Here is a 26,784-nt window from a genome sequence, read left to right as displayed (position 1 = left end):
ATTTTTTTACATGATTCAGAAAATACAAGATAGTATAGAAGTACCTAATATATACTTAATATATAATATTTCGGGGTATTTGGCGCAAAAGAGGGTTATATAAAAAATAATAAAAAATTTTTTTAATTGCAAAACGTCAAACTTCAGAATTTAACAGAGAGATTTACTCGTTTCGATAAAACTTACCGCTGTTACAGCATTTGCATATTTATTCGTTCCCATGAATTATAATTACTAATCATTAATTAACTCGAGCAGGATGTTATGTGTGAGCTGCCGCTAAACAATATCATTAATTAACTGATCGCTAGCGGGACAGCGAATGAAGTCGAGCTCAAATCGAGGGGGCCCGGCATAAGAGAGTAAAAAAAAAAAAAGCTGACTCTTCTCTTTTCAAACTCACATTGCCACACAACAGTATCCCTTCACGTTATAGTGCGTTGCCACGTAATCTTGTCAGTCGCATCTCTGATTTCAATCTGTGCGCGCGTTTTTATAACGCACCGCACGCGAACGATCTACAAATCAACCCCGTTTCTTTTATTCTGTCCGCCCAGTAAGACTCGCGCGTATACTACGTATGTACACATGCATCGTTGCGTAATTCACACTGATTTACATTGCCATTCGAAAGCCTGAGATTGCGCGTTAGAATTATGCAGAGGCTGTGGCTCCTGAAAGAAAAATAACAAACTTTTGTATGATACAAATTTAATCGAAAACGAAATAATCTCGATGTAACTGACTTTTTTACAGGTACAATGGAACACATTGTACATACTTTTCTGCAGACTCCAATCTATTAAATTGAATGTCTGCTCATTTGTATTAAGTGTTATTTGTAATATGCACATATATATCTGTATTTTATCTTATTTTTTCATGCTCTATATGATTATATGCTAAAAGTAATTATTTTAAAATTTCAGATGTAATATTTAAAAAGAAAAGAATTACTCATTGATTTTCTTTTCAATCATTTTAGCGTCGCACACATCTAAAGATGGTTAGACTTTAACGTGTATTTTACGTAGTATGGTGAAAACCTTTTATTCTTATTCGGACCAAAATAAAGATTGATCGAATTAAGCCAATTGGGATGAAAACGCCATATCTTGCACTTAATAAATTTAATCTCAAAATGACATTTTAGTCGCGTATAAATTTTTATTTCATAAATTTTATAAACCTCTTTAGGAATAGCACCGTTCGATCATCATTACACGACTTTCACGAGGCACGTATGTGCATAAAGTGCATGTTTCATGTCCGTAAACGGCTGAATCATTCAATTCGTTGCGACTGCGATCTCGTTGATTAATTAATTATCGCAGATTGATCAATGTTGGGATTTCCGAGAAGGACTAAAGCGTATACCGTTTATTAAAATTCAACGATAAGAAAATTACTTTATGAAATGTTTATTTAAAAGTCTGTTATGTCAAACGTTAATTATTAATAATTTTTCATAAGCAAACTGATATTTTTCCATCGTTTAAAAATAAAACAGAATTACAAACAAAAGAAAAAATTTGATTATTCAAAGATTATATGTTAATTGTCAAATTTGAAATATGACAATTTTTTAATCTGTACATATGCGCGTGTCTGTATTCTTACGCGCGCAAAAGTTCTACCGTTATTAGGATTCTAAAAAAATTTTCTCCACTTTGTCGAACAAGCGAAAGAGGGATGTACTTCTCACAAGAGAGGCTATAAAATTACTATAATTAATGGTAATTTCGCAGCTTCTGCTTACAATGTGTGAGAATTCATTAAATCGCCACGCCGCGGGGAGAAAAATCGCGCGGCGTCATTACCGGCAGATATTTCATTGTAAGCAAGACTCTCATATCTTGTAAGGAGAGCGCGCAGACTGGGCGCGATATATAATAGAAACACGCCACACACATAAAATGCTATAAATTACGTAGCGCACGTTTCGTCGGGCGTAAACGGCGCGAATCGTCCGTTAAAAATTTCACGTTTCAGGTGTCACAAACACGCGAGTGCGCCGTGCGATCCGCTTCTGCGGATATATAAACGTGTTTGCGACGCCGTTTATTACATCCATTATCGCGATCGTCACTTTTACATTCACAAAGTAGCAAATTAATCCACGCTCGCAATTTAATCGCTATGTCGACTTCTTTTCCGTAGCGATAAATTTGCGTCCGCCGAGCGGTGGACCGAGAACCGGACAGGAAGATTGATCAAAGAAATTCGCGACTGATGTTATTTACAATGGGTAATTTGCGATTAAACCGCTTAGTGCGTTACTTACTTTTTTTCTTACACCGATGAATGAAAATGAAAAAAAGTCGTAAACGTATCCAAAAAATGGTCGTCAAGTGATAATGTTATCCCGTTACGAGTAAAATTCAACGGTAACGCGATTTACAATTCACACGGAAATAGTCATTCACTCGCAAGCTCATGCATTCGTAATTTTCTTATCTCGATTAAACTTAGTACGTTTTAGATGGAACGAATTTTCAAATGCAATTTGTCAATCCCGCATTAATTAGATCTTCCGAACAGAATAATTTGCGATCGCGAAAAAAGTATAGAAATGCGATGAGGGTATAAAAAAAAATTGTGACAGTTCTCCAGTTTTAATAAAAAATCCATTTTGTTTATTTTAACATTTTATTAACGAAAAAATTATCATCGGATATCCTTGGCACTAATCAATATGCACTTTAAATTGTTAAAAGTTTTTTTAATTTTTATTAATATTACACAAGATATTTTTTCAAATACAAGCAATAAGCATAGGTATTGTAACCTTCTTACAAGATCATACTGACATAATTTCCCATTTTCAGTCGCTGATAACTTAATTCTTCCTCAAATGATCCTTTCATTTTTTAACGACGTTTCTCTTTTTTAGATATGCATTAATCGCTCCTCGATGTAAGCATAGGATGTGAAAAAGAAAAAAATGATTTTATTTACAATGAGAGTATCTGCAGCAAAGAACTTAAGAGAGATTATTATTACCATCCCTCTTGTTCGTATGTGCGTGGCTATGTATAATTTACCAGTGAGTCGGTGTAAAAGTCCTGTCTGGTCGAAGGCGACTAGAAGGAGACGGAAAATGGAGCATTCCCAGTGATTCTCAACCGGTATTCACGTGCAATGTCCCGAAAACCGAATAACGTCAATTTCGCAAAGCGTGAAGAAATCCAATTAAAAAAATAAGAGACTACATTTTATTAAAATATTTATAAAGATTCAAAATTTTTTTGTTGGCATCAATAAATATAACTTTTCAATACTTGCAAATAAGATTTAGTTACCGTTTTCGTAACAGCTGTCAGTACGTTATTAAAGATTCTAAAATAAATCTCGACAATGATCTGAATATCTAAATCTTTCAAGATATTAATAAACATAGTATTCATAGCAATGCCATAATATTTTATTCTGCCTTATATAATATATGATGCTACAGTATTTTTACATAATATCTTATACATTACGTAATGCATAGTACTGCGTTAAAACGCAGAAACACATTACGACGAGCCGCGTCGCGTTCGATCTTCCCTATACACGATACATCTCTTTTCATATTTGCGAGTCCCGGTCAGACAGCTCGTGAAAGGTAATTCCGCAAGAAAGCGAACGCTCGTCGTCGGCTCTATTTTTATCCGAAACGATGGCAGCAACGATCTGTCTGGATCGGATCGGTCCATTTCCCCTACTATATCTTGTTTCTTCGACTGCGATTTGCCAATAGCTCGTTGATATGCAGAAAGCCCATCGTTGCCGCTTGTCTGCACAATTCTGAACACGAACGTCAAGTTTCAAAACGATATACGTGCGCCGTTATAGAGTGATATATGGAAACGCGAAATGTATCTTTTGTGCGATGAAGCGTCGAAAACGAGTACATTTCGCCGATTGAATTTCATTAAAGCACATCGCGAGAATAAAACAAAGTTCAACTATCGACTACAATTAATGCAAATGGCTATTTTAATCTTCCTCGGATCAATTTCAGTCTTGATAAATAAATAACATAATTTTATTATTCTCAACTATTATAATTAAATTTGAATGCGGTGTTATTAGTATTATTATTGTCATTTAATGAAATATTTCCTTCAACAAAATCTCTTCCTCGCGATTTAATCTAGTTTCCATTAAGCGATCTTTCTATTTAACGCACACCTAGTCTTCAATAACCGAGAACAAGTGTCGGGTTATATTATGCTCGAAGACTGAGTTTTTAGTATCATCCGGATTAAGATAGGATCACGCAACCGGGTGTCATCAGCATAAGAGATGCAATTACGGTTATTAAGGGCAGGCAATTACGATTATTAATACGTTAGAATGTTACATCCTGCCGACTAGGAGGAGAGCGATTACTTATCCTCATTACGACACGATGATGATGCGAGCGATAAAGTCGCGCAGATACGGGGGCCTAATATATAAAGAGAGTTAGGCGATCGCAGATAAGGGAAACGGATAATAATTCCCGTCACGCTATACAGCGAGAATCGCGAGGCGCAATTAGCCGCGCCGACTCTACGACGGCTGCGAAAAAATCTCCATCGCATAACGTACCAAGTGTTGCACACAAGTCGAGTTTATAAATATTAGCCGCACTTTGCGGTTTAATCAGTTGCGTGGGCGTGCTTGCTATCTAGCGAATGGGGACGATTAGAGTCGGACACGCGCGCGACGTGCCAATTAAAAGTCATCCGAATCGTACTTGGAATCGCGTACGTCAGAGCGGATGTTATCTGTCCTACGACAAGAGACGGAGCAAAAAGTTAATTGCTCGATTCGGGGCATTTGCATTCGCGTAGACCGGTATCGCAAGTGGACAGAGGTAAAAAAAAAATTTTAAGTACCTTTCACACATCTATCTCTCATTTCAAGAATATATAAGATTTATTTTGCGGACAAAGAGTTTCGCCACGTCATTAAAGCGTGAATGTTTGAGATACATATACGTGCGCGTTTTTGGATCGCGCTTAGGCCTCGTGTCTCGGTGGATATTATTCCGTATCGACTTGAGTAGACAAGCGTCGTATGTATCTCCCGGCGGACCAATTAGAAATTACGAAACGGCGGCACGCTATGCATCGAACTCGCGTACGATTCGTGATGCGTGCGCCTCGTGCATATTCACGGAGAAGGGACGGGGCTCTGTCTGTGGTCGTTGCTCGAATCAACCTAACCGCGTATAGACGCGATTCCGAGGTGTCCGCGCGACGTACGATATTATGCGAGCTCTCTCACGAGGGCCCCTCGCGATTTGAAAGTAAAGGTATCGGCGTTCAACAAGATCGACGGTAAAAGTAGTCTTCGCGTTTGCGAAATCGAATCGCCCGTGATTATCGCGAGGAACAGCAGCGAGATGCGGATGCGAGGAGCGCACACGTGCGGCTGTCATGTACAGCTGATGCTTGTTGGATTAGAAAATATAAGCGACGACTCGGCAATATTCAGATCGATATTTGATTGTAGCCGTCAACATCGTTATTCAAAGTTTTCTTTTCCAGAGAATATTAAAGTTAAAATTTAAATCAATTTAAATCCTTCAAAGTCGACATTTTTCTCATAAAAAATTAGTATTATTTGAGATATTATTCGAGATACAATATTTTTTACGAAAAAAATGATTTCAATAATATATAATATGCAGTTTTTTCAGAAAAAATATTAGTATTCCACTATTTGGCAAATTATCTATTTAGAGGCCGTGCATTGGAAGCAGTATAATACAAAGCAAAAGGCAATGCGTAGCTGTGATCGCAATCTACGAACCGCGGTCTATCGTATTAGTGGCAAAAAGACTTGTGAGAGGAGAGCCGGTGACGCAACACGAGCTGGCCGTGCCGAGGAGGAGACTCGCTCGTTTCGTCTTGCTGCGGGGCTCTAACCTCAGCTATTATGCAAATTAATGTTAATTAAAATCAAACAGACATCCTCTTCGCGTACTCACCGCACCGTTCAGATATACAAGTATAAGTACGTATATACATATAATATACGTGATTACATTTGTCACAGTACAATGGTTTGCATTTTTAAATTTATAACATAGTTTATTATAATTTACAGAATAGAAAAATTATGTCGAAAGAGTAAAAGAGGGAAAAGATAGATTTCGTACTTGACATTTAATATCATATTTATCGTATTATTATTAAAAAAATAAAATATGTGCAATATATTGAATTTTAACTAATGTAAATCTTTATAATATTTTTTTTTAGCAAACAATACATTTTCGTTATCAATAAATTAATAATTTATTAAATTCGCATAAGATCTGATATTCAATACTTATATATTCCGCTACCTGATATTTTCATGACAGTTATTCCTGATCGAGAAATAACACATTCATCCCGGAGATGATCTCAATTTTTAATGAGAAAACGCTGGCAGTCTTAGCTTCGCATAACTGGCACGCGCGTTACCAAAATAGCTGCCGCCAGCAGGTCGATTCGCCTTATCGGTGACGCATACAAATACCAATTTAATGCATCAAGAAATGCGCATTCGTTCATTTATCTGCCATTTCGACTATCAGATTAGTGATAAAGACTGCGAGCGAGATGGTTTTGTCGGGCATTAAAACGCACTGATAATCGCCTCGGTCAATTTCGACTTAATTAATGTCGCTTAATACCGCTTAACACTGATGCTCGCGTCACCGCGTTATCGCAGTTGTATTTATTACATTGTCGCGGAGACTAAAGCACGCGATTATTAATACTTTCACGCACGACTGACATCACGTGTGTGGTTACTCGGTTATATACATTATGTAATAAACAGTAAAGACAACTTATTTGTACATGCATAATATGTATAAATCTGAAAATGATATCGCGTACACAAACATTTTCAGAATTTAATATTTTATTGGCCATTTTTATATCTATTATTAATTATGAGTAATAAATTACAACGTTGCATGTTATTTAAGTTCAGATGAAAAATTCAGCATGAATTATTAAGCTGAAAAATTACATGTTATATATTTCAAGGTGTGAAAAAATGTGGCAAATGATTTCTATTTTGTGCCATTTTAAAAATATGCACTTGCGAGTGTAAAGAAGACGATTAAATGCGGATTATGCGTTCATTAATAACGTGGCGTGTCGGATAAATTTCATATTAAAATATCAGAATTTTTCCCATTAACGACTGCTTGTGAAATCCTTGTAAAAGTGAAACGCGCGCGTAATTATTAGAATAATTATTATGATATCACGAAGCTGCGGAATCTCAACGAGCCGCTCCTCCGTCTAGAGACTCGATCTCCCGCCGAGCGGAAGATGATCGACTCGCGATCGATTTAACGACGTGGATGATCCACATATCGACTGACTTTCGGATCCGCACGCGCGGCCTCTCGGCCGAAAAAAAAGTCCACCGGCAATCTACATATGCACATCGCGCAAGATCGCATCGAGAGTAACGAGAAAGCGGGTCGGAAGCCGGGTGCAATTTACGAGCAATAAGCGAGGATCGGGGAGCGGCGAGACGTCGTTGTTAGGATCGGAATATGCACGGCCGCGACCTCGGTGAGCTCGCCTAGGCTCACCTTTCCTTCGACGACTCTTCATCCATGCCACGACCCACTCTCCTTCAAGTGCACCTTCACAGGTATATACTCGTGACGCTCTCGATTCTCTCGAGAGAATACACCTTTGATACAAAGAGTCGACGACGATTCGCGGATTATTTGGCCCATCAAATATCTGAATATCGCAAAGACTCGTAAGTATGACGGTCGCAGTAAAACATAATTTTAATTTAAAATTAAATAAATGTTCCGACAAAAAGATTTAATAATTACAACAATATTTAATAATACATAAAAAAAAACAATATACTCGCCGTTTCACGGATCAGAAGAATAAAAAATATTTCGCATCATTGATTTTCAAAACAAATGGCTCAAATGAAACAAGTCCTTTAAAAATAAACTAGAGTCAATATAGTTTGCGGTGAAGGAAAGAACGAAGCAGTCTGGCCGAGAGGAGAATACCGGCGTCGTGAACCGTGCGGTATCCGGGCGACATGGAAATAGTCGCGATAAATCGCTCTCTCGCCACGAACTATTCCATTATAAAAGCAGCATGCGCCAGGAGTAACATAGCCGCTCGCTCGCGACGACGTTGCTTTGTGCGCGCCTACCTGTACGAGAGAGCTGCCGCCGCCGACAGACGCCGCAGAGGCGGCCCGCGACTAACGACAATCGCGAACCAAGAATTTCGCTGAAACCCCCGTCGCGACGATCCTAGGCATAGATCTTCGGACTCGCTTCCTCGTATATTCCTCCACGATTCTACATTTTACTCCCGACATTTTCTCCCTAGAAGGGGAAGTCCTTTCTTGCGACGAAGTAATTTTTTTAGCGATCCAAAATTAAAAGAACTGATTATCAATGTCTCTTCTATTGTAATATAAAATAATTTAGCGGTAGAAAAATTGTCCAGAGATAATTTCATTATCTTGAATAGAGAAGAATTTAATCAATGTAAGAGTTTAGAGTTAATAATAATAACATGTTTCTCCACTCGAGTTCGTATTCTGGAATCTTCTATTCGCGCACTTCCAGGTCCATATTTACCAAGGGTACCGCGATATTACCCATAGCTTATAAGATGAACGTATACTCGAGCTCGTCCCGCGCGCGCGTTACCATCACGGACGTACAAAGAGGCGAGGTGGAAACACGCCTGTTATTACTCGCGCAGATTGATGGAATCAAGCAACCAGTCATTTCGTGGTAGAATCAGTGAGAATTAATACCGGACCATTAATTTCCTTTCCCTCTCCGCTTTTATGGCGGGGGATTCTGCATGGGTTCACGCATACACGTGGCGTATCGTACCATACCGGCATGCGGAGAACCATCTCGAGCAGAAATAGTCGAGCAAATAACGCCCGCCCGCATGCTGGAAAAAGAGGCGCCCCACGTAATTTAGACAGCTTTTTCCGCGTGCAGAGTCGAGTCTTGAACCCTAAGCGATCGCGCTCCCCTTGATGAGCCCTCGGGATCGCGCGGATTCACGGGCCCTCTTAGCGTGAATTGATGCGTGGGCATTAATTACGTCCGCGATCGAGCTACGCGGCCGCGGCCTGGACTGGCACCGATCGATGATCGAGTCGGGGTCAGCCGCAACGCGGCCCTGACGGAGATTTGTACCAATTTGTTGATCAAATCGCGCTCGCTCTGATGGACGAGCGTCGATATGCAGACGGGGAAACGCGCTGTTCGAAAAGGTACAGACAGGCGGTATGAAATATGTAGCGTACGCGGGATAGTATAGTAGTACTCGAAAGAACAAGTAGATAAGAGTCCAACCCCCGCGGTGACCCCCGCAAATTTTTAAAATATTTAACTTATTATTATTTTTTTTTCTCTTAACGTGCAAGAAATATTTAACTTTATGTCAAGATTATACTTTAACACTTTTTTAATTTGTTGTAAAAAAAAACTTTAAAAGTTAAATGTTAAAAAGAGAGAGTTAGAAAAAAATATACTTTTGATTATTTATTTTATTGTAAAAGCCTCCGATTTAATAAGACAATAAAATATAGAACAATAATTATTAATTAATGATAAAATTATTAATAGAATGGTATAATTCAGTAGATATTTATTGTGAGATGTAAACTTGAGATATATACATGTATATAGTATCAATTTAACGAAAAAAGACAATTCTCTTTCTCTCTCTCTCTCTCTCCGGTATACGCCAACACGGTATCGTGCGCGATGCTTGTAAATCTGTCATAGATTAATCCACTGTGTAATTACTTCTCGCTACCTTCGCCATTTAAATTTTATTTACACCGAGCGCAGAAAAAGCGATCTCTCTCTCTCTCTACGGCCGGCGGGATTTTCTCAAGACTCACAGTTCGAGCAGCCTGCTCAGGCGTATTTCATAAGTCGAGGGCGCGATGGCGCCATCGCGGTCGTATTTCCCGTCGTAGATTTGTAAAGGCAAAACCTTAGGCGCGGTAACATCGGGCGTGCCTCGATTGAGACGTCGCCTCGACGTTTAGCATGCATCACCGACGAATCCGCCGGGGAGTGCGCGTGCCCGGCGCGATAAATATCAGTTTCCCGGCCCCGATCTCCTTCGGTTTTCAGTGTAAATGCAAAACCGCGCGTAATTCACGCTGGCAAGTAACACGCCTCGGCGATGGGACCCCCGCGGCGAGCTTACAACGGCTTCATAAGACGCAGAACCGCGGCCCTGATCTTAGTTACACCTGCCTGATAGCGGTAGACTCGATAATCAAAAGTACTTTGAATCGTGTAATTTTAATCGCTACACCATTGACACGTTGTAAAAAAGGCCATGAGTTCACACCATGAGCATGTGAACTCATATGTATATGTCCGAGTATCACACGTATACTTTATTTATTATCCAGAAAGCAATTTAATTAATTCCTTTTCGCTTACTTACTTACAACAATTTGAGGTATGAGGGCTCGACAAATTCTTAAACATGAAAATTTAAACGCGTTTGAAACTTATATACGCGTTGTAGAAATATCAAAAGTTACATATAATACATGTTCTCAGAAGACAGAATGCATATTCGTGCAAGAAAGTAGCGTCGCTAAGAGGATTAACATAATTTGCAAACAGTATTAAAAGTGAGAACCGAACATGTTCGGTCAATACGAAGCTAACGATTGCTATATTAGTCTGAATTATGTCATTCTTATCGCAGCTTAACTTTATCCGCTCCTTTAGCAATTAAACGACCGTGATAGCGACCGCTTTCTATGCATAACGATCTTGCAGGCCGCATTCAAATGCGGCCGCAATGGTCATTTACAGAGAACCGCGGAAAGGTTTGCAGGAACGGTCGGAGTACCAAATTGAGTGCCGTCTGATCAAGAGCCTTTCCATCTGTCTCGACTGAAATAGCAGCGACGTGGTGGTTGTTTCGAGGACCATGTCTACCTAAATGGAAGGCTAATTGCACGCGAAGTGGACAGGTGGGACGGTCATCCGTCGAGGGTTCGCACTAATGAGTGGTCGAATAATGTACGATTACGTTTGATACGCGGAATTTCCTTCGTAATCTATGTGCTTGGCTTTGATGAACGCTCTAGTTTCACCGCGCTAACCTTAAGTCGTAAACACATTTATCTTCAGAGTTGAAGCTTTATTAAAACATTGTGACGTAAAAATATTTTTTTAAATAAAATATATGCAACTGTTGCGTTCCAGAAACGTTTATGAGAAACGATTCCCTTTTCGCATCACATTATAAAGCTTGTAAACTTTTAATAAATTGTATGAAAAAAGTCAAATGATAGGAATAAAGTAAATTTACATACGAATAAAATAAATTTTCAGGACCAACAACGAGATCGTTTATCTCGTTAAATATTTTCGTACGTCACACAATTTACTTTCGAATCAATATTGTCTTGTGAAACGATAATCGAAAATTATAAATTACGAGCGAGTTTGCTGCGAACCGTTTCCCACATGCAGAAAATAATCGCGTTAAAACATCACGAAGTAGTATATCTCCCCCGTGGCTGTCACGCACGTTTAAACACCTAACTTCTGTAAGGCATAATGGCCGTACGTCTGGTAATTGCAATCAATCGTGTCAGTGGGTTCAGCGAAAACAGGAACTCTTGCGGCAGTCAATAACGCCTCCGCATGAGAGATCGCTGAGAGAAGGCGTCTAATTCATAAAGATAGTTCATTCAATGTAAAACATTTTATTCCTATTAATAGATAATGGATTTAGAGAACTATAGACTTACTTAGATTTCTAAAATTATATTTCATTTTATATGCTATTAGAACTTTTCGTATTATTAGATGGCAAAAGTAATTAAATTACTTAAAACAATATTATTGTATTATATTTATCTTTATTAATTTTAATTTATTTTTATATATTCCTGCGCTCTATATTTATCTTATATACATAATTTGTAACTAGCGTTTATTTAACAAGATATATTCAAACTAATTTAAATATGATGATTGCTTAAGATAAATATATATTAAATATTATATAGCACAAATGCAATATCGATTGTATATCGTACTCTCTCCGATCATTGTTTTAATTAAAAGATGACTCACCGATATATACAAATCGCATCCTCGTATGTCGTGGATTTTGATTATGTGAGTACTTACCTGCAACATAAAAAAACATATATTTATATATATCTTGCTTATAATTTAGTTACACATTATAAATTTCAAACATTTTTTTTACATAAAAAACAATGTAATTATTCTACAATAATTATTAATAAATAAAGTTAGAAGTGATTTCTGAGAAATATGAGATTTCAACAATTAATAGTTGCTTTCATGAACTAACGATGTGAATCATCATCACTTCTGCGATCGCAATCGGCTCGTATGTATTGCGGGCCTTAATTGACTATTAAACTCTACGAAATGCATTGTCGGATTCGCTGCGATTATTGCCCAGTAGTTATATCTATATCGATGATTGCAATCGTATCTGCATCACGCTTTCCACGGCTCGTTAGACCGAGCATATCGTTTTATACCAACGAGGTGTTTCCTTACTGCCTACCGCGAAGATAGAGAATCTTCTTGTCCGGTCAACTTGTTCTTTGGCGATTACATCGCTATGTAAATTTATCGTTGGTACGTGCACACGCGCATGAACGTGTACTTTTTTCTCTCTTTTTTTTTTTCTTCTTCTTTATTTTCTTCCAACGTATACGACCGCCTTATAACAGTGCGTTATGCTTCGAATGGTTCGGTAAAGTATGAGCAATTATTCATTCAGTTGAATATTCCAACAAAAGAGAAGAGCAGAAAATGATTAAAGTTAATATACCACCACCCAACTTGCAAACATATCACAGTAATAATACTCAGTAAATTACGATTAGTTAAAGCGTCCTATTATTGATATTTATAGAGACAGGTTGTTTACAAGAACTAACCAGCAATTTCAACTATTTCTAACCATAATCTTTTATATGAGTATGAATTTTTTCATATTTCTTCCAAAAATAAAAAAAAATAATAATTTATAATTTATATTTTACTAAAAAAAAATTGAAATACGACGACACAATAACTCGAGACTAATTTAAAAAATTATTTGAGAACAAAAATCTTCAGCAATCTATTACATAACTCAACCTGTCGAGAAGAAAGATTGCTCTTTTGAAAATCTTGTATGTCGATATCGATATAATTGCATTTTATGTGGCAACGTATCCGTGTCGATTAATGCTGTATCAATTGATTAAGCTGACCAATATTCAACATCCGAATGATCAATAGAGATTTTGTTATTCGCTAGCCAAGATAGTAAACGGCCCGACCACGTCGAGCTTCAGAATCCGGCCATTAATTATGATAATTGATTCGTGCGCTACACGCATAAATCGTAAACTCGACGAAATATCGGATTCGAACGGCACAGCAGATGAGATCAATAGTAGAGATCAATAGAGACTTCAACGATATTATTTTCCCTCTAAAGATATTTACGACGTGACAGATCTTGTCGATTTTTTTCTTTGATAACTTAATCTTACGTGGTTAATAAAAAAGGCGGTGAAATGGAAAACTGTCACCTAATGTTGGATGCTGGATGTAATTGAATTCACATCTATATATACGCGACTAACCACGAAGAAATGTCTCGCAATATATTACGATGAACGCGACACGCGTTGACCGACGAGCGGTAAATTAAAGTCGAAAAGGAGGCATAAATGTCACTCGTTCGAGAAACGCAAATGATTTATATTAATTCTGCATATTATTGTTTAGCCCGCGCGCGTTTCGAGCACTGTTGCATTTCTGGAAGCGATTTACGCCCCGTAAAAGACACGATGACAATGTCAGTAATGATGATTTTTGTCTCGTTTCGAATAATAAGAAAAGTGCATGCTTTAAATTATTACGCGGGATCTCGTCGCACATGGAGGATGATTTAAATATACCCGGCTCAGCTTATCGCAGATTTCCATTTAGTTCGACGAGGAAGAGAACTTCGTTGACGTTTAGCAAATGCCTCGGCCGATGTACCGCGACACAGCTTGATAACTCGCTACTATTCATCATACCGTGTTTTATGAGCCTGTCACGATACGAAACCCCGAGATATCCGCGGAAACGGCGTTTCCGTGAGAATATTTTCCACGTTAATTTCTACGGACTATCTCGTTATACATAGGTCTCGTGAATACTCGGCGAGTTACGTCGCTTGCGCTAAAACGTGACTGATTTTACGTGGAGATTTATCGAATGATCGCCAACGAGGAAACAGCCAACGAGAAAACGATAGAGGCGTCAGTGTGAGATAACACGTGCGTGAATCTCGCGAATGTACGTCGCGATATTTAACCACTCTTTTATTATACGCCGAACGATTAAATTATGTTTATTTAACGTATCGGAAAAATTAATAATTAATAACCGATGCTCTTAGTCAGGGTCAGAGTCAGGGTCTGCGCGGTCCATAAAGTATGCTTTATATCCTCGTCGTGGATCGCGCGAAAGAAAGCGATAAAAGAGGAAGATAGTCCGTCCCATCGTGGTGGCCATCGTCCAGATTGGTTAAACGGTCCTCCAACGGTTCTTCATTAATTGCAACACGTTTTAATGACCGCGGTCGATTGGCAAACGTTTGGCTGCGACGCCAAGAGAGAGTTCGATTAGGGAACATGACGGTATCCATCATCAGCTGTCGTTTCACAGCTGGTACTCTTTAGAAAAATCGCGATAAATATTGCGACTCGCACGCGGTTTATGCTTATACGGTTGACTTGCGCGAAGCACATACACATTAAGTCAGTACGAAGATAATTAACTTAATTATCATGCGATACAGCAACACGTATACCTCGCGGAAGAATCATGAAGTCTAACGCGGCATCTTGTACGAATACATTATACGTAGGCATCATGCAAATTATTTCCACTAGTCTTCGTATATCTCGACTGGAGAAATTATTTAATATATTGGACGCTAACGCGATAATTAAAACATGTCGGCAATCATTATCATACATCTAATGTCAATATTTGACATTATTATAATTTTCTTTTAATTATATTGTGAAAATTATGTGTAATTATTTACTCTTGTTATATTTGTTTTAATTATAATTAATACATTAGTGTTGGCACATATTTCAAAAAGATGAAAAAGTACTTTTCATTTAACGCGGCTTTTATAGAAAATTATTTCTTTCTCTTTCTTTAAGCGAATGTCATGTTAGTTGCAAATAAAATTCGACAGTTTTATTCAATTATTATTGTATTATTTTTTTTTTTTTTTTTTTATGTTAATACTCGGTTATTATGTAATATCTGATAATTTTTAAATAGGTAAATGTAAAACATTGCACGAAGAGCGTTACATTTTATTCATTGACGTAATGACAGATAAAATTGCCGATGGTGAAGCAGCAGGTAATATGATACCCTGTAATAACGACAAACGATCGTGGTACTCGATCGTCCCTTTTTGCGCTGATCGATCGTAATGTCGCGGCGACGGTAAAGAAAGTACGCTATTGCAAAGAGATCATTCTTTACCGCGGAATTCCAAAAGGAATCAATCGCAGTTGCATCGGTCGCAGGTGCATGTGCTGCGCCGCAAGACGACGTTGATCGATCGGAAGTTAAGTTATTAACCATTATTATTCATCAACGCGAGAGTTAGTTTTGCTTCAGGTACGTTAGACGTGGGATTCGTATCAGGAGATAGGAAGAAAACAAAAACATGTTTACATATGTAAATATTTAACGTCTGTTATAAAATTCACATTCGATTATCTCTTATTCATAAAGACAATATCGACTATAAAGCGCAAAGTGCAGTCTGTTTTGCTACGGCGCTTATTAAAAGATCGAAATAAAAAAGTATTTTACATAAATTCCATATTATATAAAAATCTTGGAAAATGCAATAGTGATGAAAATATTTTTGAAAATAACTACTGTATAAATTTGTGGAAAATTCACATGTGTGAATGACGGTTACGAGAAATTATAATAATCTCACGCACTCGAAATTGATGAAACACGCAATTTCCAAAATCAACGCGCGAACGAGAATTATTTCTCTTCATTCTCAAACATAGCGGTATCTCCGGCCGAAATCTCGATCATAAATAAAAGGCATAGCTTCTACGTAACACGAAATTATATTTACGAGTCTTGAATCGCATCTAATTATAACGTTCGACTGAAAGTAAACTCCGGTCTCCCTTCTTTCCGCGAGATGTTGCGAGGGCGAAACGTTTGACGGGGGCGTTGACACCCACAACGAGTGGACAATGAAATACATCCGAGAAATTATCGACGTCCACGCCCAGACAGAGATACATCCTGTTTTTGCTCTCGTCGTTCTCGTAACTGCAGGGCACACTAACTGCACTCCCAATTAAAAAGAATCGCGCGCGTTCGACCGCGATTACTTTCGTATGCAAATGAATTGCGCTGGCAACAGGCCGACACCAAGGTTCTTAAAAATATCTTTATCTGCTTTAATTTTAAATGCTAAAGATATTGATTGTAATTAATAACAAAATTAATTAATTTAACAAATTTGTTAAAAAAGAAGTCCGGTAACAAAATTGGCCGCATACTTATTCTTTTTTTTTTTTTTCAAATTTGTGTCAGCACTCTGAAATTTGCAATATTCAGAGTAATAAATAACGAGCGTAACATTTTATGCGCATTGCGACATAATATTTGTCATTGCCTGATGCGAGTGGTATGGAAATATAATTCTTTTCTTTCTATTAACATATTAATGAAATCACCCAACTACGCATATTGATTTGCATGAAATGTAAATGATCCTTGGCGCCGAAATAAAATTTACGAGCGATTTACAACTTGGCTTATTTTTTATGTAAACGAACAGCGTTGACAAAATGGATATTTTAATCTCGACTCGTTTTTAAAACGATATTAATTTTGAAAAATGACATTTCCTGCAAATTATAACTGACACGCGAAGCTCGTTGTCCTCGCAAAAAAACAATCGTTCAACAATGGAAAATAATTTGAAAAAGTGCAGCTTGAGATAAATACGTTCGTTGAAGTATTTCCGATAAATGTTACGAGTATAAAAGTCTCGTGAAACCAACCCAACGCGAAATCATTTCTTCATAAAGCCTTCATTGAAATGCCACGTTTCGTGAAAACATTTTATCAGACTGTTATCTCTCTCTTTCTCAAGTGCTGTCAAGATAATTCTTCGCGCGGTCACGACGTGTGTCGTTGATAAAACGTTAATTATGCCTCTGCAATTGTTTCGATCAATTAACGCATCTCACGACAGCGTCTATTCCGAAGTTACTGTAGCAAGTCGCGCCAATTAAAGTCGTTTCTCTATCAAAAAGTCAATTTTCACGAATTTATTTCTCTTTTAATGACATTTAATACGTATTCGTGATTTGCAATATCCAATTAAGTGACGAGCCATTTTTAATCGAGACAAAGGAAACAAACGGCCGTCTTATAGCGTGGGCAATATTCCCATGTTGCGTGTTATGAAAAATTAATGAATAATAGGTGTTCAAATTTTAATTATGAAAAATAACGGAACTTAAAATAAGTCGAAGTCAAGTTATACAGTATTAAAAAACATTTCAGTTAAAATAATATAGGGAATATTCTCGTTTTAATACAATTTTTTTAAATAATTGTTATTTTTTTAGTTTTATTTGAATATGAATATCCTGTATGATGTATGTGTTGTTTAAATGAAATCAGAAGAATACAATAAAAATAATAATTATGGAGTAAGTTTATATACATAGTACGATTTATCTCAAAGTGAAAAAAAGCAAATGTTGATACTTTCCGTTTGTTTAAGAAAAAAATCTTCAAATTTCAGAGATGGTCTATTTTTTTCTCTAGCGTCGAGTTCTCCGAGTTTCCTTTAAATTCTATTTCTATCACACGCATACATAGACGTTGAGCCAGTTCCATGCAGCTCAATAATTTAAGCTTTAATATTATATTAATGCACTGTATTTATATATAGATGCGAACCGCGTGTTGTGATTTACGAACATTCACAGTGACATATAATCTAAGGACCTACTGACATATAATGCAAGGAAAACGTTGTCGAATATAACATGGGAGTGTATTCTCTCAGAAGCGAGAGTACAATTTAGAAAAGTCCAAGAAATCGGGTCGGATCATAACTCGAAAGGCGCGTCAAAAAAAAAAAAAGAAAAGAAAAGCTGTAAGTGATTCACTGTGAACAGAAATAACGATACAAAATGTATGATGTTGTGTATATTTTGCCAATTTATGAGAGGACGAATCGAAAGGAATGAAATATATTTAATGAGCATCTCAATACAAATGTTTCCAACTCTGTTATATCGAATATGGGAAAGAAAATTATTTCATACTTTTCTAAAAGATAAATTTAAATACATCTTAGAACTATTTTGATGATACATAAACAGAAAATTGCTAATCAGATTCAATAAAAATTATGGACTAAGATTAGTTAAAGTAAAATTAATAAATAATTAACGTTTTTGAAGTTAAGTAGTAGGAAATAATTCATATAAGTTTTTCATGATTATGAAGATATTTCAAATAATAATCAGAATTTTATATTTCTTTTAATATTATAAAATATTTTTTAACAATTCAATAAAATGTATTTAGCGAAAATTCTTATTGTTATACTAAAATCATAAAATTTGTAATACTTTGCTTTTAACGATGAAGCAAGATGATTTATGATTAATTCACTTTTCTCATATCTGACAACTTGTATAATTTCCAGGATACGTCTACATCCAAATAGAAAGTATATCTATATCACCATGATATTCGCGGTCATGCCGAATCTGAAAGCGCGATGATGGATTGCGGTGTGTTCGCGACGGTGATAAATTCCGTTTGGACATAAAGTGCGGCTAGCTTTTTTTTTACGGAAAAGCAACACGTATATTAACGCGTATGGAAGAGCGAACGCGCGCGGTATCACGTACTGTGCTGCATATTAATCGCCGTAATACGTGCGAGTTGTTTAACGCGCGGCCTCACACTCGCTGTAATACGTAACGTAAGTAAAGCACTATAAGATAGCCGGTATGTTAGATGTTTCTCTCGAGCTGGATTACGTAAATCGGCGAGGGAACGAGGTGCAAAGATAAAGGAATATCGAATATTCTGGTGGGGTCGCGCGTCGACATCAATGTCTCACTTTTTCGCTTTTATATTTAAAATAGCAACCATTTTTTCGTGCGAAAATAGATAAAAATTGCGAATTGAATTTTTTTCATTAAAATCTAAATTTCGCTTTTCATAAAAAAAAATCTGCACCATTTTTATTTCGTACGTTCAAATACTAATCTGCTTCTCGATGTGATGATTGATAAACAAGTTAATTTATATTTACTCAAATTAGCGACTGGAAAAAGCTACATAAATTTATTTTAAAGACAACAGTTAATGGATTCGTAGTACTTTTTAGAATAAAATGCGAAAATATTAAATGCGTTTCACGTTTTGCTTAAGTACCTGTTTCCAACTGTGGATTTAATAACTAAGAGTATTAACAGTTAATCAATAGTTAATGAAGCTATCGGCTCTGAAAATATTTTACAAAATAAAATACATCCTTTCAATGCAGAATTTTGGCAACAAGATATATATATATATATATATATATATCTATTTCTAGAATTATCGATTGTTGCTGTTATGCATCAAGATTCGTCTATCTATTATATTATACATAATCTTGCGTCTTTGAATGAATTCATCTTCTTGTTTCGTTACATGGTTTTGCTATGGCACGGCGGGATGTTTCTCTTCGATGAGCGTCGCGTTGAAAGATTCATCGTCTTGCGCAAACATGAGAAACGTTACGGGCTAAAGTGTAAAACGTTGAAAACCATAATCGTTCCGGCTAAGGTGCGAGCATGGAGAACGCTTATCGAGGATAAAGATGGAAAAGTATCCGTCGTTGCTGCCAGCATCGTCCAGGAGAACGTTGATGAACGGCCAATCGCAATTTGCAGCGTTGAAAAGTCGCGGGATATAATTACGAAATGCTCGCGCGCGTCTCGACGGATATACGTTTGCCCGGATATTTCTTAATTATCTAGGAAGTGGATAATCCCGGAAAGAGATCTCGCTCGGAAATATATACGTCAGATATAAAGTTACAATTAAATACTGCCGATATTTTATGACAATTATTTCTTAATTAAAAAATTACACCAATTTTACAACTAATCTTAAATAAATTTTAACATTCTTTTAATTAAAAAAACTAAAGAGAGAGTGATCGAAATGAGAAATCGGTAAGCAATAAATGTATATATATATGTGAAATCTAGCAGAGTCGAGTGTCATTACCAAAATGATTCATAATGGTTAACTCTAGGAAATTGCTAACCGAAGAAAGTCGCGGGACAGGAAAAGAAGAATACGAGAGAGGAAGTCAGAAGTACGAGCTGGTTAGCAAAAATTTCGAGCAACGTCGCTGGACGCAGATGGTTTGCCGGGGTCAAAGAGTTAACCCAGTCGGCATGCACGCATCTACGCAAGCTGGACGAGGTTAAGGTCAGATTGGATGAATATCATCGCTTTTACAGTTGCTCCGAGGCATGTATATAAAATCACCGGCAACGATTACGAGCGTCGCGTGCAATTGGCGAACGATATCATCTCGGTAAATTAAATCGGATAATCGTATGATAGATTTAACCAACGCTAACACGCTAAGCAATTTTAATAAAATCGGCGATGTATAAATAATAAAATTTTTTCAACATGTCAACAATAATTATAATGTATACTCTCAAAATGTAAATCAAATATTTATATTTTACATAATAACTCTACATTGAGTTTTGCGTCGCGTATGCTTTAGTCATAAATTTATGCTGGATCGCGAAAAGGCGGATTGAAAAATCTACTTGTGAGCCGAACCGGCTCGAAGTAATCATAGCCTTTAAAATTCACCGCGACTTCGTGGTTAATTCAACTAGATTTTTCGTAGACCGAAGACACCGCGAATATAACGGTACTTAATAGTATATGGAGACTCGATCGTTCTCTCTCAGGTTAATGGATCTTCATCCTCGCGTGGGTGTACGTCGTACGTTCTCTGACACGAGCCGCAAGCGTTTGCGGAATTTCCGCAAACACGTCTCTCTCGAATTCGAAAATGGAAAGACACAGATTGCTTTTATTTCGTTTATCCTTATTTTATATCAAATTCGTGCACATACAAAATTCTAGACAATCTTTGCTTTAATTACAATATGATGTTTTATACACACAACGGCCATGTATTCAGCGCGGCAATATTTATAATTAATTAAATTATATATTAAATAAATATTAAAGCATGCCTAAATATGTGATATTGAATTGCCTCTGTCGCGATAACTGATTTTACAAAAATATGAAATTCATAGTGTAATACATAAATCTCCTTGGAAACGGTAAATTCTCAAAAAAAAATACAAATTTCTCTTCGACACTCGATCAACCGCATGTTACGTCGAATACCATTGGCAGTTTGAAAATAAACATAGGAAATGGACCGTGACATGATAACTTGTTCAAAGCGATCATATATCATCTTCATCATTGAGTTTTTACGACCGGCGCTGCAAATCAATTTTCTGGTTGATGGATCTCCGTTACAAGTGTGGGCGTTAATCGTTTTCCAGCAAAATGCGAGATGAGAGGATCGGTACATTTTGCACGGGTAATCTCGCATTTGTAATAATTCCTCACATGGTTTAATGTATCTTCAATGTATTTTTCAAACTCTCAATCATTTCCCAGACAAAGTGTAATATGTATATAATAATTTCCATCGATAAATGAAAAGTTAGCGTTTTCGCAAAGTAGTAATGCGTGACAAAAGAAACACGGCTTCGGTAAATCAAATGCAGTTTCCATCAATATTGTTAATGTAAATAATTATCAGTATAATTAAGCGTGCGTGCACGCGCGCAACGTATAATCTCTTCATTCGGCGGCACGCTTACGATTCTCCAATCTGGACGCATTCGTATGTGAATCACAATATATTCACACGTGTAACACGGCCATAAATCATATTCCGTATTATAGTAGCCTTCATAGTCTCACGATATATCGCGCGATACGCGCTTGAATCGCGGCGATATGAATTTTAATGCGCGTGCCGTGGCGCGGGAGCACGCGAGATGCATTAATTTTCTCCCGGATGGCATCTACCCGAGATGTTTCCCAAAATGCATTTTGATGATTCACGACGTTGTTCCGTGGGCAATTTGGAGCAAAATACGCCTCATCAACGCGCGTTGCTTACACCGCCGCGAATGTTTCAATCACGCACGATGCGAAATTATGAATTAGCGCAGGTTTAGCGCGGTAGTGAGTTAAATAGACGTTTATCTTTCACATCGATCGCGTAGCCGTTCAATTAATGTTAATCATTATGATAATACATGTTAATGAGGAGGCAAAGCGGCACGCGAGTCGCGAACGTTACTTCTCGCCGAAACGGAAATGCGGCAACATACGATGATATCGAACTAAAAATACTTCCATTTAATATCGCAGACTCGGCAACGCGCTACTTTCCCGCGTGTCGAGAAACTTGCGATCCTGTCATTTAATAATATTTATTATCGACGAGAATTCCGTTACTGCTTCAGTTTTTTTAATTTGTTATAATACACATTTATTACGCTCATCCCTTCACATTCCATATCCATTAACTACTTGAATTAATTGAGAAAATACACGTTCAGCCATTAATTGATTTGACACAAGGACGGTCCCAACGATCAGAACGGTATAATCATCCATTTCATCTGTCACCGTATTTTATATTTCTCACTTCACGTGACTTTCTCAAATATCTCCACACGATCTTGACGCTCGACACAATCGCGTGGAAAATGATCGTTATTATCGAAAATTAATTTCGTCTTTAACAAGGCACGCTTTCTCGTGAAACATCGAAGAATGCGTATAGGGAGGATTCGATGACTGTACTTTTTCATCAGATGTGAGAGAAGGAAAGAGAAAAGAGACGAATTCCACGCGAGGCTTTCCTACCGTATTACGTCCGCAGGAATGCACAGCAGTTATAAATTTGTCCCCAACAAATATGCTCGCGATCCTCTCGGAACTCGATGTTTCTCGCGCCATCGGAAGGGACCGAGGGATCCGTTAATCATACGGCGATTATTAGGCCAGGCGTCGCTAGGAATGCGCATGAGATACTCCGTAAATCAGGCGGGACGGAGGCGACGACGCGGCGGCAGTGCGCATCGTCATTATTAATTGCCCTTTACCGCCGTTGGCGTTAAATAATGAGCGAACTCTGCACGCCGAACACACGCGGACGCCTCCCTTCTAATCCTAATCCGTCTGAAATGTTAACCATCAATCGTCGCGATAAAACTTTCCGAAGCCTGCGTTGTGTTGCGAAGTCGCGGCGGCGATCGAACGAGTCGCGAATAAATCGTCGACGTCGCGACGATGAATTATCGTTCCACACGTCGACATATTATCTGCGAGCGCGACTGATAAACCGCCTTCACTCTTTATGATGAAATACTTCTTGTGAAATATATGAATTATATATCGGAAAGATATGAATTATAAAAATATACTTTGTATTTTATATAACTTCCTTATATAAATAATAAAGAAAACATGTATTTTATGTATCAAAATACAAAGGGTACATATTGTAAAATATATTCTCTCTTTTTTGTTTATTAGTAATGTGAAAATTACTTATTTACTTTAAAATTTCGATAACGATAAAAGCTTTAGATAGAAATAAACAGTTGATTAAAAACTTATTACCATACATATTTCTCATCTTGTTAGATCAGTGAAAATAATTTCTTTTAATTGTATAAAAAAAGTATGTATATTAAAGAAGTAGAAATATACGATCATACACACAGACATCTCTTTGGATGCGGTAACTGTCGAAATCGTAGTAATTTGCGGTTGCGATGAAATATTCACTTTGTGCGAGTTCAGCCGCAAAATTCGAGCATATTACTTTGCCACAAACAAATTTTATTTTATGACATAACTGCTCCCGAAATAACTACGCTCAAATTTCTCGAGCGGTCGCTTTTGCGCGATAAATTTGCTTGTATCATAAGCAAACTGCGCTCGAAGTGTCCTGAAAACCGGATTCTGAAAACTTGACGCTGGATCGTGATCAGGTTGGCATTGCATTCGCTAATTTTAATCTGGAGACGTTCTGGCAAGCTATTACCCAAATGTCCATAAATCCCGAGCATTTTTAGGTACTGCGCAATTATTACTTAAAACAAAAATTTCACTCGCGGCAAGGCAAACGATCGTCGAAAATGATAACGATCCGAGCCGGAAGAGAATCCGCGAGAAGTCGCACGAAAGAGAAACTGATAATTTATCGAAAGGGAATCACAAGAATTTTTCACAAGGAGCGTTTATGTTGCAATATCATGTATGTAAAACGTATAAACTTCGCGATTCGACGGCATTAAATTTCGGGCAGTGTACGAAAATATGATGCAATTACTTTGTTACTTAAATTACGTTCTCTCCGCGTCATAATGAAAGTCGAGCATCACTTTATAAAGAGCAACTTGTCGGATGTACTTAATAATATTCATTAATAATATTCAGTGATCGAGATAGTCGGTTAATATGGGATATAATATCGCAAAATTACAATCTCATTTACGACAGTCGTTAAATAATGTCCTGTCAGAAAAGTAGGAAAAATTAAAATTTAAGGTAACAAATTATGCTACGACGCAAACAATAATTGTTAGCAGTGAAAGTTGAACATCTTTATAAATTAATTCTACAGAAATTAACGAACAAGCTTATCCACAGACATTGACAATCTAATTTAAGATATTATTAAGATTATAATTTTTCAAAAATATAAACAATTGATAGAGCAAGAATGTAAATTTTTTTACAAATTAATTGAGTAGCACATGTTGTGTAAGAATTTCCAATAGCAATTATGATAACAATGCAAATGACAATATTAATTATGACATACAATAACATATAATAATAATAATTAATATTACAATTCGAATAAAAAAATTTAATATATAATTCTTTTTTTTTCAGAATAATAATAAATTGATGTCAGTTTAAAAATTTTTTGTCTTTACGCGTTTAAGAAAATTATATTTACAATAAGTATATGTATATCACATATTCAATTTATAATTAATTTCTTAACAAGCGGTATATAACTGGTTATTTATAGTATTTCAATTTCCAGAAATTACATTTTTTATACGTGGAAAGCATGTTATTTCATACATTTATCTTTCATTTTTCAAAAGTCAGTTTCGAAAGATAGTGCCGTAAAAGTCAACCCGCGGACGCGTGATCTACACGACGTGCAAGATTCCGTTCAGCGATAAAACGAAATGGCAAGTCGACGACAGAGTGGTAATCTAGTTAATCGATTGCTCGGAGATAATCGATAATGTCGGCGATCCATTCTAGGTGGTCCAACGAGCAGCGTGCAATCCGTGGTAAATGATGCGAGTAATGGCTGTCACGTTTAGTCACATCTTCATCCGTTATTAATTTGCAGGCGGCTGCTAAAACCGCTAATGAAAAAGTCGCCGGACTTGATAGATTTTATCACTTTCCCGAGAAACAAATGCGACACGTACGGGTAAAAATACTGCAATATTTTTATTATCACTTAACATTAAATCTCGATGTCATACGATTGAATCCGACAAAATATATATATATATATATATATATATATATATATATATATATATATATATATATTTCAGAAAATTATATTTTTAGATATTATTACTTTTTTTTTATTTGATTATGGAACTTCATAATTATTGAACAATATCGTTCTACATTTAATATTTTCCATTTATATTATTATAATAAACTCTAATAAAAAACCGTGTAATATGCATATTGCAAAAAAGTATTTTCCAACGTCCTTTCTTTTCTATCATTCAATATCTCCGAGAAAGATGGCTATAAATATCAAGAGTTGTCGGATCCCACGCATGTAGGCTGTACCGCTAATGAGCGAAGTGGTAGGGCGAGAAAACAGGTGCAACGACATCAACATCGATTCCCTCGCTCGGCGAGCATTTTCATATAGGCGATATACATATGTACGGGCGCGACACGTCGGAAACGTACTCGCTTGCTCGCGGTAGATCCTCTTCTGCGATCGATCGTTAAACTCGCGCCGCGCCGCCTGCGAGATTCCCACAGGCCGCCTGTACGGACCATCGCGCCTCATATGGGGTTGCGGCGGCCGCGGCCGCGGTCAATTTGCGTCCAGTCGCAGGGTGCCCTCGGTTCCCTTCCGCCGTACCGATGTCATAGCTGCCGCATAGAAATGTCGTGCCCAGTGAAGCGCGCGTAAAATAAGATGTAGCGTCACTGATAACAAGCGTCTGGCTGTGCCGCTACCGAGGCAAACCGAGAGGCAAAGAGGCAAGGGTTGTCCGCGAGATCAGCCGTGATGAGGGAGAGGGGGGGGAGAAGGAGAAGAAGAACCGATCTGATAGCGGAACCCACCGCTACGCTTCTTACTTCGCGTTGTAAGACCTTCTCGGACTAAGCTACCGACTTGCGCCCTTCGATCTACCACCACTGCTGCTGCCGCTGCAGCCGGTACTGTCGGCTATCTCTCGTCGAACAGAGCGTCGAGCTTGTAAATTTGTGCTCGCCTTCCTTGATAAAGAGCCGCCGCCGCCGCCACC

General features: G+C 37.3%; 1 protein-coding gene and 1 long non-coding RNA gene across 9 annotated transcripts in view; one reads left to right on the top strand and one right to left on the bottom strand.

The window, feature by feature from the left end:
• Nucleotides 1-26,784, bottom strand: part of LOC140671410 (uncharacterized) — a 296,391-nt gene that overhangs the window by 30,548 nt on the left and 239,059 nt on the right. Inside the window, exon 5 of one of the 2 annotated variants that reach the window (XM_072902679.1) lies at nt 12,122-12,178. The exons of the other annotated variant lie outside the window; for it this stretch is intronic. Within the exon in view, the coding sequence (XP_072758780.1) occupies nt 12,122-12,178 (57 nt within the window). The remainder of the gene's footprint in view (nt 1-12,121; nt 12,179-26,784) is intronic. 2 annotated transcript variants of the gene reach the window in all.
• The window catches only part of LOC140671411 (uncharacterized), a 349,127-nt gene that overhangs the window by 136,407 nt on the left and 185,936 nt on the right, over nt 1-26,784 (top strand). Inside the window, exon 4 of one of the 7 annotated variants that reach the window (XR_012047722.1) lies at nt 20,424-20,563. The exons of the other annotated variants lie outside the window; for them this stretch is intronic. This is a non-coding gene — a long non-coding RNA (uncharacterized lncRNA). Of the gene's footprint in view, nt 1-20,423; nt 20,564-26,784 lie in introns of those variants that run through there. 7 annotated transcript variants of the gene reach the window in all.

Source organism: Anoplolepis gracilipes, chromosome 11 (assembly GCF_047496725.1).
Source record: "Anoplolepis gracilipes chromosome 11, ASM4749672v1, whole genome shotgun sequence".
Classification (NCBI taxonomy): Eukaryota; Metazoa; Arthropoda; class Insecta; order Hymenoptera; family Formicidae; genus Anoplolepis; species Anoplolepis gracilipes.
Note: the sequence above shows the minus strand (reverse complement) of the source record. Positions and strands in the feature narration are given on the sequence as shown.